The following is a 16,030-nucleotide window of genomic DNA, read 5'->3' on the forward strand; positions in this document are numbered from 1 at the left end:
TATTAAAAAAAGATTCAGTCAGTGATATAACTGGAAATGTATAAAACTCAATTAGAAGATACCGATGAAATAAATAAAAGTAATAATTTAATTAAAGGATAGGCTTGTGGAAAACCTTTAAGCTAAATTCCTGTATTAGTTCAATATGGTATTGCAATAAGGCACAAAAAATTTATGATATAATTATTAAGGGGAAAAAACAGTACACCGATATATATCACAGTATGAAATGATGTAAAATGTCTAAACAAAAGAGTATGCATAGAAAACCTTTAAGAAAGTATACCAAAATTCTATAGTGGTTATCTTTAGATGAGAATTACATTGATATTTTTTTCTTACTTATGTTTTCCATGTGCTTCATATAATATTTTAATTTAAAAGGAGACTTTAAGGTAGTATTGGAAGATCAGCTACTACTGGATTTGACATGTCAAATCAAGAAAACTTAATGGTTTTCGAGGCTTAAAAATCAATAGCAATGACTTCTCAATCACTTTGAAACTGGAGAGGCTATAATAAACTTGTTTTTACATTCTAATTTGTGACTATGGGAAACTGATTTTTTTCTATCAAAACAGAATCATTTTATTCTACGGAAGATGTAGGGGGTTTTATTAATAATAATCAAAATTTTGTGATGAGCACCCCTATGTTGCAAGAAAAGCAATCAAGTAGAGGCCAGAGCTGGAAAAGAATCAAATCCAAAGAGAACAGAAGTTTACTAAATAGCCCACCACCACCACTAGCATCCTCATCATCACCATCGCCATCATCACCATTTACCCAGGGCTTAGTATACGTCAGGCATTTTCATGCAAGTCACTTAATCCTCATCCCTACTTAACGTAGGTACAGTTGTAATCTTCATTTTAAAGGTAGGGAAACTGAGGTTCAGAGTGGTTATACTCCAAGTAAAACTTAAGAAGCCAGGATATGAACCAAAGTCTAACTTCAGAACCCATATATTCAACCACCATGCTATGCTAACTATATAACTTATTATCCAAATGAGACTCTCCACCGAGAGCAAAAGGGGGCACTGTAAGAAATACATCCGAACAGTAGGCATAAACTGGGACTGTCCCAGGCAAACCAGGACGTAACTCACCCCATCGACAGCTCACAATCATGGAATTTTGATTTGACATTTAGGGGAAAAAGAAAGAAGGAAAAATAGGCAACATTATTTGAGCTTAGTTTTCCTTAAAACAGAGCGCTGAGAAGGAATATAAAGATAAGAACATTGATACAATCACAGAAGGAATATAAAGATAAGAACGCTGATACAATCACCCAGGAGTTCTGATGACTTAAAGAGTGCTACTTAAAAATCCAACTGAACAAGCACTCCACTTGTAAAGTTAATACAAGTCTCAGAGAACTTATATATCAATCAACTGTCTAATCTAAAATACAAACTAAAAATGATCACAAACACCACTGAAATAAAATCTGTAAATGAATACTATTGGTACCTAAGAATATATATGTAAGAAAAGTATTACCTGGAAGACTAATAACATAAAAAAATTAAAGTTCCAACTTTATCAAAAAGTAGTAACCACACTACTTTTGGGGGTTTCAACAGCAACAGAAGAATTTGTGTCATAAACAGCAGCTGAACTGTATCAACAGGCCTGAGGTTGATGAGCAAGGCTTCTGATACACGAGCTAGGTCCTAAAATTTTGATCAACTTTAAAACAAATAACACAAACTTGGTAAATAGGATGATAGATAAATCAAGTAAAATAATTTAACTTAATCTAACACTGAAAGGCTGAAATTTCAACACAGGTAAAGCCAATTACTAATAAGCATAATTCCCAACAGACTGCTAACTGTTAGTTATCTAAAAAACACCAAGCAGAAGCCAAGGGGGGTGGAGGGGGTGTGTAGAGAAAAGACAAGTATGTATGTGTGGCAGTTGGAACACTAAAAATTTGACATTCCTGTTCTTCATGAGGACAAAACGAGACTAACAATCCACCACTAGCATGGTGCCAAACAAGAGCCCTAGAACACTGTGCATGTGATTCAAATCTGTATCCTCTGCCTGAGGACCCTCAGGCAGAAATGCTGAAGCATGATGCCCAGGTGATTCTGATGTAGAAGGCCCATGTAACAAACTTAGAACATCACTGCCCTAGAGCAGCAGTTCTCACACTTCAGCACCCTCAGAATCGCTGGGAAAGCTTGTTAAAGCACAGATACAATAATCTAATTTCCATAAGTATTTAAATAATGGAGTTTTTTTTAACTCTTAAAGGGTTAGAGTTTATGTTTTAAAGGTCTATGATACATTTTAAAATAAAAGCCGAAAGAATATTCTGCTATCACAAAGTTTTGTTGAATAACCAGTGCATCATCAATGTTCTTTTACTTCTGATATACAGAAATATATACTATACCTAGAGAAGAACAGCTTTTTATAGAGGGAGAGAAAAAAATAAGATATATAGCGTTAGGCAAGTAATTAAATGTCATCACAAGGATTTGCTATACTTTGGTTGAAACATAGGAAATTGCTGGTTTTTGTAGGTCATTTCATATGATTCAACCTAATATTTCAAAATAAAAAAAACAGGTAGTAAAAGTATCACTAGTAATTAACCTTAAACAAATCATACTATTAATACAAAAGGAATTATCACTTAATTACCATGTGTCATGGAGACCCAGAACTTAAATTTTACCCTATTCTCTACTTAACATTTAATATGCAATTTTCTCATACATTTACACAATATAAATAAGAGTAGATACATTAATCTCATTAAAATATCATTTAAACGCAATGATTTTATGTAAACAAAGCCAAACTAACAGCAAATATTCACTGTATCAATTCCTCAACATTGCTTATTAGACACTATAAAGAACAATCTTCAAGCTCTAAGCAGATGTCTTATGACCTAAGTTTAATAAAAATAGAATTACCATGTGTGCTATATATTTTATATTCAATACTCCATTTTATATTAAAAAAAGGAATGCCTAAAAAAGTCTGTAATGATGGTTAAATGAGTAATAGGTTTTATCTCCTGTATCAAATACCATGCCATTTTAATAAGTATTAAAATATACAATATCACTAAATATTTCGAATCAAAATTTTGCCTAGCAGATGAATAAAATTACAGACCTTTGTAACAATCTGTCTTAATCCTACAAAGAAAAGATTCTATTGGGCAAGAATAACTTTAGTAATACTTATATTTATCTCTGCTTGTTGGATATATACTAAAATACTTACTATAATCACTGTTAAATGTAGTTTTTAGGCTGAGAAATGGTCATAAACAATGAGGAAAAGATAATAAATCTATCTTTGCAATTAAAACCTGCAGACCCTCCAACTTACCCTTCTTGTACATAACCAGAATAAGCTTTTTCCGGAAAGATACATAAAAGCATAATTATGCACTAAATTGGAAGGAAGAGCAGTGAGACTATGCCCAAATGATAATAATTGTAAATGAGTAAGAAATCAGAACTTAAAATACTAAACTAATTTGGTGTTCAGAGTTAAGTAGATGAGTCAAAATATGGGTGAAGGACAGTTCTACGAATTTGTATTTTTTTAAAGATTGCCATTGCTAATAGTTTTTGATGCTTGGCATATGGCACAATTCTTAATATGGTTGACTTATGCCATAAACACACTACCGAATTAAATGTATGTTATTATTAGCACAATTGTAATACCCTGAATATTTTCATAATACTTTCATGAATTACTAGAATGTTACTAATTTTAATTTCTTACCAAATCAGCCTGTTCTGTAAACTTTTAACTGGTCTCAGTATAGGGTAAGAAAATGTATTTTCATATACATTTTCTCTGCAGCTACATCTTACCTCTTCCTTCATCTAATCTGTGTCTCCTGATTACACGCTGCCGTTTTTCTTCTTGTCGTAACTGAAGGTGTTCTTCAATGTTAACCCCGGGTACTGGGACAGCTAGATGATTGATAGTCAGTCAGTCAATTAGTTTTATAATAGATATGACAGAACTATATGAAATTCAAGAAAGTAAAAGCTAGCAAAAACACTGTCTAAAACACAAATGATTTTTACCACAAGGATCTTAGCAAAAAAGAGAAAAAGAATCTCATCCCTTAATCAATGACACACTGTCAGTTACCAAACACGGAGTACTGCATAATCAACTATTATCTTAATTTTTTAACACATATTTAAAAGGAATTATTTAGACTATCAGAAATACTACCTAACAGAAGGTCTAAAGGTATCATCTCCTTCACTGCATCAAGAATCCCTCTTTGTCTTGCCTCTTGACCATCCAATTCTCTTGCACAAGCCTTGCAACATCCACATACAGCACAGCCAGATTCTCCAGAACCACAACCACAGATCCTAAAAATAAACAAATAAATTATTAACTGAAATCCTTCTCTTTCCTTAAAACTCCGTAACATCTTTTCCACACTTTTAAGATTAACTTAAATGAATCAGCAATGAAATCACCCCTTCAGATCAGGATTTGTCAATTTTAAAGAAAAGGTATGAAGAGATGAATAATTAAAAGGTATGAATAGATATTACACACTCCTAATAGGCATAACTGGTATATTTCTACAGAAAATACAAATGGATTCTGCTATCTTCAAAGCCATTATTAATAACGTCTTTAAAAAGGTTTCACAATTAGCGAGGCACCAGCAGCTTTAGTATTAAAAGGTTAGCAAACAAACAACATGGCTATCTCCCAGATAAGGGAGATGTGGGCAGCCTTCAATAAGTGAGCCCAGCTTGCCAGCTTCATGAATTCTGTCTCCTTACCTCTCCCTCTCCTTTACACGCCATCATCTCCCATTCTCTTTCACTCCATCCAATTACCTGTTATTTTTCCTCTTCTTTGTCCTTTTCCTATCATTTGTGAACTAAGCATATGGCCTTTGATGATAACATAAAAGAAAACAAGAACACTCCCAGGAGCTGGCTAGAGGGTCGGTGAACACTAATTTCTTAGTCACATACCCTGCAGAAGTCCCAGCCTTAAAGTTATTTGGTTGGATCAGTCCTGAAAAACTTGTGACAGCCTCACTGAGCCTCTCCCTGGTTATCCAGATTTGTGGAGACACAAGACAAAGGATCTACCTGGCAACAGTTTTGAAACACATAGCTAGGTGCCCTGTGAAACTCCTGGCTTTCAAAAGCCAGTATTAGTGGCAATTTGGAAGATCATTTACTACAACAGTAACAAACATAAAATAATATGCCCTACTGACTTGGCCATGGGCACTATTTTAAAAATAATGTTTAATTCTAAATTTATTTTAAGATATGTAGTCACAATTTTACGATATATAAGTCATCTGGAATAGTGCTTAGTGTCCTCCATATTTATTCCTAAATTGACTTTATTCGTGTGTTTATTTCTGCTTCACTAATAAAGAAATTACTGTACTTGGTTAGATGCTATCCATTTAAATCTGTAAATAATTATTGGAAACTGATAGTATATCTCTGGGGAAAAAAGAAGAAGAACTAACTTCAGAAAGGACCAAAGACTTTAGAAATTCACTTATGACATTTATCAATGACTTAGGTTCAGAGATTGGGAACACTTAATTTTAAATGGAAATAGCTTGGGAAAGATCCAAAAAGATAAATTTCAACTCCAATGTTGTTTTTTAAAAAAAAATCACAGAATCTTTCTTTAACCCAAATGAAACTTTAAAATAAACAAGTTAGGGGCTTAAATACACTAAACAGAGCCAAATATATAGCTTTCTAGAAGAAATACTATCCTTCGATAAAAAGAGCCAAAATATTTTTTAACAGGCTAAAAATGCAAAGAAAACTTATTGTTAAAAAATCATAATATTCCAACAGCCTAAAAGCAAAGGCCTATTATATATGATCTATTTAACTATGTTAGGCCAAGTATAAACCCAGAAATATACTCATAGGAAATCCAGACATTATTTGGGAAGAAGCACCTGAATACTAACGAGGTATCAAATAGGGAAGACAGAGAGGAGGAGGTGGCTGTTCTCACTCAGGGTTTTTCTTTCACAATATTCCCCCTACTTCCCAAAGTTGGCTAATTATCATAAATAATCTGATCTTACAAAGATCAGATCTATCATAATACAAAGATGTATGATAATTCATTTGATCTCCCAAAGGATACCCCATTATACTATATTAGCTATAAACGGCAACACAAAAATAGGACTTGAAATTCTCTCCAAGATTCTAGGGGAAAACCTGCATTCTGATTCTGCCAAACTCACATATTAACTTTAAAGTGATAATAACACAGAACCCTGGGGGAAAAAAAGTAGTCCAACAAGAATGAAAAGGATAATTATAACGCAACTTTAGAAGTGACAGCTCCTCGAACTCCTAAAATTGCAAATAATTTATCAATTCAAAAGAAAATTATATACCCCTAATTGAGTATTCTATATGATTTTGATAATTCCACACCGAAAAAATTCATGTTCAACACAAATGAATAGATCTTTGGCATTAAAGTAGTCTTACGAAAAGACTACAAATGAAGGCACAGACCCACGCATTAAGGAAATTTATGACCTGTTTTAAAATAATGGCTTAAGTCAGACAGAGAAAGACAAATATCATATGATATTGCTTATATGTAGAATCTAAAAAAAGGCTACAAATGAATTTATCTACAAAATATCAATAAAAATAGAGTTAAGATGTAGAAAATAAACTTATGGATACTGGGGGGTAACAAGGGGAGGAGGGATAAATTGGAAGATTGAGACTGACACACACACACTACTGTATATAAAACAGATAACTAGTAAGGATCTACTGTATAGCACAGGGAACTCTACTCAGTACTCTGTAATGGCCTATATGGGAAAAGAATCTAAAAAAGAGTGGATATATGTGTATGTATAACTGATTCACTTTGCTATACACCTGAAACTAACACAACATTGTAAATCAACTATATCCCAACAAAATTCAAAACAAAAACAGAATCTGAATAAATGGAAAAGACACATCCTGTTACTGAGTGGGAATATTTAATTACATAAAAATCAATTCTTCTAAAACTAATAGATAAATTAAATGCAATTTCAATTAAAATTATATTTTTTAATTAAATACTAAGAACAGTCCCCCAAACGATTAAAAAAACAGACACTGAGAGTAGCTAACCTTACTAAATGTTAAAATACCATACTAAACATAAACCACATAATATTAGCGTAACAGTAGATCAGTAGGTCAGGAAAATAATGGAAGGCCCAGAAAATAGATTCTGATATATAAGGGAATATAATAAATGATAAATCTGGTAGCCATTTCACACGTAATGACTGTACAACTGGTTACTGGTAAGAATATACAGTTAGATGTCTAGCCCACATCAGAACAATAATCATCCACTGGCTTTAAAATTTATTAATGTAAAAAGAAATAAAACAGGCTTTTTGAAGAATATTTAACATATCATATAATCAGCTAGAAACTGAGACCTTTCTAGTCTAGATAGAAAATTCAAAAATTTCAAAGAAATACATATTTGCTTATTAAAAAATGTTAAGTGCTTTTGCATAACAGAATATAACCTAATTTAGTTATATGATCATAAGTAAATTGGGAAACACTATTTGTAGAGAAGACAGAAAACAGTTAAAATGAAGAATATTCAGAGAACATCTTTCAATTTTTAAGGATAAAAACAGGCAAAGGTTTTTAAGAGAAAACTCACAGAAGAGTATATTTAAATATCCAGGAAAAATGTGAGTCATGGAAATATATATGAAAATAATGATGAGATATCACTTCACATTCACTGAGTTGACAGAAATTAAAGAATTATATGATCTGCTACTGGCAGTATTTCAAAAGAAACTGCCTTTTACTGCCATTAGTGAAAACAGAAACCCTTCATTTTTTAAAAACATTAACCACCATAAAAAAAACAAATAAACAAAACCCAATAGTTTTTACACAAGCAGTAACAGTCCTGGAAATACACTCTATAGAAACAGATTCACACCAATACATAAAAACACAATATATGTACAAGCACATTTTTTTGTGAAATAAATATTTAAGTAATAAAATGAACTGAGGAACTTCAGGAAAAAAATTAAAATAAGAGAGAACTTCAAGATGTCAGAGGAGTAAGACATGGAGATCACCTTCCTCCCCACAAAAACATCAGAAATACATCTACATGTGGAACAACTCCTACAGAACACCTACTGAACGCTGGCAGAAGACCTCAGACCTCCCAAAAGGCAAGAAACTCCCCACGTACCTGGGTAGGGCAAAAGAAAAAAGAAAAAACAGAGACAAAAGAATAGGGATGGGACCTGCACCAGTGGGAGGGAGCTGTGAAGGAGGAAAGGTTTCCACACACTAGGAAGCCCCTTCCTGGGTGGAGACTGCGGGTGGCGGATGGGGAAACTTCGGAGCCACGGAGGAGAGCACAGTAACCGGGGGTGCGGAGGGCAAAGCGGAGAGATTCCCGCACAGAGGATCGGTGCCAACCAGCACTCACCAAGAGGCTTGTCTGCTCACCCGGGCGGGGGCTGGGAGCTGAGGCTCGGACTTCAGAGGTCCGATCCCAGGGAGAGGACTGCGGTTGGCAGCACGAACACAGCCTGAAGGGGTTAGTGCACCACGGCTAGCCGGGAGGGAGCCCGGGAAAAAGTCTGGAGCTGCCGAAGAGGCAAGAAACCATTGTTTTCGGGTGCGTGAGGAGAGGGCATTCAGAGAACCGCCTAAACAAGCTCCAGAGATGGGCGCGAGCAGAGGCTATCAGCGCAGACACCAGAGACAGGCATGAAACGCTAAGGCTGCTGCTGCAGCCACCAAGAAACCTGTGTGCAAGCACAGGTCACTGTCCACACCTGTCCTCCCGGGAGCCTGTGCAGCCTGCCACTGCCAGGGTCCCGTGATCCAGGGACAACTTCCCCGGGAAAACACAAAGAGTGCCTCAGGCTGGTGAAATGTCACGCCGGCCTCTGCCACTGCAGGCTCACCCCGCATCCGTACCCCTCCCTCCCCCCGGCCTGAATGAGCCAGAGCCCCCTAATCAGCTGCTCCTTTAACGCTGTCCTGTCTGAGCAAAGAACAGAGGCCCTCAGGCGACCTACACGCAGAGGCTGGGCCAAATCCAAAGCTGAACCCCGGGAGCTGCAGGAACAAGGAAGAGAAAGGGAAATCTCTCCCAATAGCCTCAGAAGCAGTGGATGAAATCTCCACAATCAACTTGACGTACGTACCCTGCATCTGTGGAATACCTGAATAGACAACGAATCATCCCAAAACTGCGGCAGTGGACTTTGGGAGAAACGATATATATATATTTTTCCCTTTTTCTCTTTTTGTGAGTGTGTATCCTTAGGCTTCTTTGTGTGACTTTGTCTGTATAGCTTTGCTTTTACCATTTGTCCTAGGGTTCTGTCTGTCCTTTTTTTGTTTTTTTGTTTTTAGTATAGTTTTTAGCACTTGTCATCATTGGTTGATTTGTTTTTTGCTTTGGCTGCTCTCTTCTTTATTTTTATTTTTTTTATTACTTTTTAATTTTTTTATTTTTAATAATTATTTTTTTATTTTTTATTTTAACAACTTTATTTTACTTTATTATCATTATCTTTTCTTTGTTTCTTTCTTTCTTTTCTTCTCCCTTTCCTTCTGAGCCATATGCCTAACAGGGCCTTGGTGCTCTGCGCTGGTGTTAGGCCTGTGCACCTTAGTGGGGAGAGCCGAGTTCAGAACACTGGTCCACCAGAGACCGCCCGGCTCCACATAATATCATTTGGCTAAAGCTCTCCCAGAGATCTCCATCTCAACGCTAAACCCAGCTCCACTCAACGACCAGCAAGCTACAGTGCTGGACACCCTATGCCAAACCACTAGCAAGAATGAAACACAAATGCACCCATTACTACACAGGCTGCCTAAAATCATAATAGGGTCACAGACATCCCAAAACACATGACCAGACGTGGCACTGCCTACCAGAAAGACAAGATCCAGCCTCATCCGCCAAAACACAGGCACTAGTCCCTTCCAACAGGAAGCCTACAAAACCGACTTAACCAACCTTAGCCACCGGGGGCAGACACCAAAAACAAAGAGGAACTATGAACGTGCAGCCTGAGAAAAGGAGACCCCCAAACACAGTAAGTTAAGCAAAGTGAGAAGACAGAGAAACACAAAGCAGATGAGAAGCAAGGTAAAAACCCACCAGACCTAACAAATGAAGAGGAAATAGGCAGTCTACCTGAAAAAGAATTCAGAGTAATAATAGTAAAGTTGATCCAAAATCTTGGAAATAGAATGGAGAAAACAGAAGAAACGTTTAAAAAGGACCTAGAAGAACTAAAGAGCAAACAAACAATGATGAGTAACACAATAAATGAAACTAAAAATTGTCTAGAACGAATCAATAGCAGAATAACTGAGGCACAAGAATGGATAAGAGACCTGGAAGATAAAATAGTGGAAATAACAACTGCAGAGCAGAGTAACGAAAAAAGATTGAAAAGAATTGAGGACAGTCTTAAAGACCTCTGGGACAACATTACATGCACCAACATTTGAATTATGGGGCTCTCAGAATAAGAAGAGAAAAAGACAGGGACTGAGAAAATATTTGAATATTTCCCTAATATGGAAAAGGAAATAGTTACTCAAGCCCAGGAAGCACAGAGAGTCCCATACCGGATAAATCCAGGGAGAAACACATCAAGACACATATTAATCAAACTATCAAAAAGTAAATACAAAGAAAAAGTATTAAAAGCAGCAAGGGAAAAACAACAAATAACATACAAGGGAATCCCCATAAGGTTAACAGCTGATCTTTCAGCAGAAACTCTGAAAGCAAGAAGGGAGTGGCAGGACATATTTAAAGTGATGAAAGGGAAAAACCTATAACCAAGATTACTCTTCTCAGCTAGGATCTCGTTCAGATTCAACAGAGAAATTAACACCTTTACAGACAAGCAAAGGCTAAGAGAATTCAGCACCACCAAACCAGCTTTATAACAAATGCTAAAGGAACTTCTCTAGGAAGGAAACACAAGAGAAGGAAAAGACCTACAATAACAAACCCAAAACAATTAAGAAAATGGTAATAGGAACATACATATCGATAATAACCTTAAATGTAAATGGATTAAATGCCCCAACAAAAGACATAGACTGGATGAATCGATACAAAAACAAGACCCGTATATATGCTGTCTACAAGAGACCCACTTCAGACCTAGGGACATATACAGACTGAAAGTGAGGGGATGGAAAAAGATACTCTCCATGCAAATGTAAACCAGAATAAAGCTGGAATAGCAATTCTCATATCAGACAAACTAGACTTTAAAATAAAGAGTACTACAAGAGACAAAGAAGGACACTACAGAATGATCAAGGGATCAATCGTAAATATTTATGCACCCAACATAGGAGCACCTCAATACATAGGGCAAATGCTAACAGCCATAAAAGGGGAAATCAACAGTAACACATTCATAGTAGGGGACTTTAACACCCCACTTTCACCAATGGACAGATCATCCAAAATAAAAATAAATAAGGAAACACAACCTTTAAATGATACATTAAAAAAGATGGACTTAATAGATATTTATAGGACATTCCATCCAAAAACAACAGAATACACTTTCTTCTCAAGTGCTCATGGAACATTCTCCAGGATAGATCATAGTGTGGGTCACAAATCAAGCCTTGGTAAATTTAAGAAAATTGAAACCGTGTCAAGTATCTTTTCTGAACACAACGTTATGAGACTAGATATCAATCACAGGGAAAAAATCTGAAATAATACAAACACATGGAGGCTAAACAATACACTACTTAATAACCAAGAGATTACTGAAGAAATCAAAGAGGAAATCAAAAAATACCTAGAAACAAATGACAATGAAAACACAATGACCCAAGACCTATGGGATGCAGCAAAAGCAGTTCTAAGAGGGAAGTTTATAGCAATACAATCCTACCTCAAGAAACAAGAAACATCCCAAATAAACAACCTAACCTTACACCTAAAGCAATTAGAGAAAGAAGAACAAAAAAAACCCCCAAAGTTAGCAGAAGGAAAGAAATCTTAAAGATCAGATTAGAAATGAAGGAAACGATAGCAAAGATCAATAAAACTAACAGCTGGCTCTTTGAGAAGATAAACAAAATTGATAGACCGTTATCCAGACTTATCAAGAAAAAAAGGGAGAAGACTCAAATCAATAGAATTAGAAATGAAAAAGGAGAAGTAACAACTGACACTGCAGAAATACAAAAGATCATGAGAGATTACTACAAGCAACTCTACGCCAATAAAATGGAAGAAATGGACAAATTCTTAGAAAAACACAATATTCTGAGACTGAATCAGGAAGAAATAGAAAACACAAACAGACCATCACAAGCACTGAAATTGAGACCCTGATTAAAAATCTTCCAACAAACAAAAGGCCAGGACCAGATGGCTTCACAGGCGGATTCTATCAAACATTTAGAAAAGAGCTAACAGCTATCCTTCTCAAACTCTTCCAAAATATAGCAGAGGGAGGAACACTCCCAAACGCATTCTGCAAGGCCACCATCACCCTGATACCAAAACCAAAGATGTCACAAAGGAAGAAAACTACAGCCCAATATCACTGATGAACATAGATGCAAAAATCCTCAGCAAAATACTAGCAAACAGAATCCAACAGCACATTAAAAGCATCATACACCATGATCAAGTGCAGTTTACCCCAGGAATGCAAGGATTCTTCAATATACGCAAATCAATCAATGTGATACACCATATTAACAAATTGAAGGATAAAAATCATATGATCATTTCAATAGATGCAGAACAAGCTTTTGACAAAATTCAACACCTGTTTACAATAAAAACCCTCCAGAAAGTAGTCATAGAAGGAACTTACCACAACATAATAAAGGCCATATATGACAAACCCACAGCCAACATCGTTCTCAATAGTGAAAAACTGAGACCACTTCCACTAAGATCAGGAACAAGACAAGGTTGCCCACTCTCACAAGTATTATTCAACATAGTTTTGGAAGTTTTAGCCACAGCAATCAGAGAAGAAAAAGAAATAAAAGGAATCCAAAATGGAAAAGAAGAAGTAAAGCTGTCACTGTTTGCAGATGACATGACACTTTTCATAGAGAATCCTAAAGACGCTACCAGAAAACTACTAGAGCTAATCAATGAATATGGTACGGTAGCAGGATACAAAATTAATGCACAGAAATCTCTTGTATTCCTATAGACTAATGATGAAAAATCTGAAAGAGAAATTAAGGAAACACTCCCATTTACCACTGCAACAAAAAGAATAAAATAACTAGGAATAAACCTACGTAAGGAGACAAAAGACCTGTATGCAGAAAACTATAAGACACTGATAAAAGAAATTAAAGACGATACAAACAGATGGAGAGATATACCACGTTCCTGGATTGGAAGAATCAACATTGCGAAAATGACTACACTACCCAAAGCAATCTACAGATTCAATGCAATCCCTATCAAATTACCAATGGCATTTTTCAGAGAACCAGAACAAAAAAGTTCACAATTTGTATGGAGACACAAAAGACCTCGAATAGCCAAAGCAATCTTGAGAAAGAAAAATGGAGCTGGAGGAATCAGGCTCCCTGACTTCCGACTATACCTCTAAGTTCCAGTAATCAAGACAGTATGGTACTGGCACAAAAACAGAAAGATAGATCCATGGAACAGGATAGAAAGCACGGAGATCAACCCACACACAGATGGTCACCTTATTTTTGATAAAGGAGGCAAGAATATACAATAGAGAAAAGACAATCTCTTCAATAAGTGGTGCTGCAAAAACTGGACAGCTACATGTAAAAGAATTAAATTAGAACACTCCCTAACACCATACACAAAAATAAACTCAAAATTCATTAAAGACTTAAATGTTAGGCCAGACACTATAAAACTCTTAGAGGAAAACATAGGCAGAACACTCTATGACATAAATCACAGCAAGATACTTCTTGACACACCTCCTAGAGAAATGGAAATAAAAACAAAAAAAACCAAAAGAGACCTAATGAAACTTAAAAGCTTTTGCACAGCAAAAGAAACCATAAACAAGATGAAAAGACAACCCTCAGAATGGGAGAAAATATTTGCAAATGAAGCAGCCGACAAAGGATTAATCTCCAAAATTTACAAGCAGCTCATGTAGCTCAATGTCAAAAAACCAAACAACCCAATCCAAAAATGGGCAGAAGACCTAAATAGACATTTTTCCAAAGAAGATATACAGGATGCCAACAAACACATGAAAGAATGCTCAACATCACTAATCATTAGAGAAATGCAAATCAAAACTACAATGAGTATCACCTCACTCCAGTCAGAATGGCCATCATCAAAAAACTGACAAACAATAAATGCTGGAGAGGGTGTGGAGAAAAGGGAACCCTCTTGCACTGTTGGTGGGAATGTAAATTGATACAGCCACTATGGAGAACAGTTATGGAGGTTACTTAAAAAACTAAAAATAGAACTACCATATGACCCAGCAATCCCACTACTGGGTCTATACCCTGAGAAAACCATAATTCCAAAAGAGTCATGTACCACAGTGTTCATTGCAGCTCTATTTACAAGAGCCAGGACATGGAAGCAATCTAAATGTCCATCGACAGATGAATGGCTAAAAAAGATGTGGCACATATATGCAATGGAATATTACTCACTCATTAAAAAACCCGAAACTGAGTTATTTGTAGTGAGGTGGATGGACCTAGAGTCTGTCATACAGAGTGAAGTAAGTCAGAAAGAGAAAAACAAATACCATATGCTAACACATATATATGGAATCTAAGAAAAAAAAAAAGGGTCATGAAGAACCTCGGGGTAAGACGGGAATAAAGACACAGACCTACTAGAGAATGGACTTGAGGGTAAGCTGGACGAAGTGAGAGTAGCACTGACATATATACACTACCAAACGTAAAATAGCGGGAAGCAGCAGCATAGGACAGGGAGATCAGCTTGGTGCTTTGTGACCATCTAGAGGGGTGGGATGGGGGGTTGGGATAGGGAGGGTGGGAGGAAGACACAAGAGGGAGGAGATATGGGGATTTATGTATATGTATAGCTGATTCACTTTGTTATAAAGCAGAAACTAACACACGATTGTAAAGCAATTATACTCCAATAAAGATGTTAAAAAATAAATAAAATAAAAAAGTAAAAGGTTTAAAGAAATCAAATGAAAGAAAAGCACATTAAATAACACTGAAGTAAATTATAATAGAAAACAATTATAAGAATTATAATTATATGCCAATGTGCCTTTAAGAACAACACAACAGAATGAACTCTAGAATAACTTTGAAAAGGAATGTGTTTTGTGTAATTTCTACTATTATTTTATCTTGAGCATTAATCATTCTCTTACCCTCCAGGGACTCTGTCTGGACGTCCACTGCTGACACAGCTGGCTCCATAACCGGTACAGTCTCCACACACGGTGCACACCATGCACTGCTCCAGCTTCCACTTATGCATGCCTGGAGGACACATCATGGACTTCTCGTCTTTATCATCTAGCTCTTCTTCCAGGTCCTCATCCATTGCTGTCGCCATATTTTCAACTCCAAACCCTATTTGAAAGATCAGTTTATAATTTTCATCTAGATTATTCCCATGTCTAAAAAACTCGTAATTTTATTTCCCAAATTAGAAAATGTAGAACACATACTAATCCCAATGGATACACACAGAAATGATAAAATATTAGAGGAACAAAAATAAAATTTAATTTAGGGACCACTAATAAATGCTCTCTCCATTTCCTTTCTGCAAAAAGATACATCTAGGGCTTCCCTGGTGGCGCAGTGGTTGAGAGTCCGCCTGCCGATGCAGGGGACACAGGTTCGTGCCCTGGTCCGGGAAGATCCCACATGCCGCGGAGCGGCTGCGCCCGTGAGCCATGGCCGCTGAGCCTGCGCGTCCGGAGCCTGTGCTCCGCA

General features: G+C 36.3%; 1 protein-coding gene across 1 annotated transcript in view; it reads right to left on the bottom strand.

Annotated features, from left to right (window-relative positions):
- The window catches only part of MYCBP2 (MYC binding protein 2), a 280,943-nt gene that overhangs the window by 188,689 nt on the left and 76,224 nt on the right, over positions 1-16,030 (bottom strand). The window contains exons 15-17 of the mRNA XM_007466789.1: positions 15,457-15,661; positions 4,236-4,381; positions 3,863-3,964 (exon numbers count right to left, since the gene is read on the bottom strand). Of these exons, the coding sequence (XP_007466851.1) occupies positions 3,863-3,964; positions 4,236-4,381; positions 15,457-15,661 (453 nt within the window). The remainder of the gene's footprint in view (positions 1-3,862; positions 3,965-4,235; positions 4,382-15,456; positions 15,662-16,030) is intronic.

The sequence above is a fragment of the Lipotes vexillifer genome, unplaced genomic scaffold (assembly GCF_000442215.2).
Source record: "Lipotes vexillifer unplaced genomic scaffold, Lipotes_vexillifer_v1.1 scaffold19, whole genome shotgun sequence".
In the NCBI taxonomy this organism is placed as follows: Eukaryota; Metazoa; Chordata; class Mammalia; order Artiodactyla; family Lipotidae; genus Lipotes; species Lipotes vexillifer.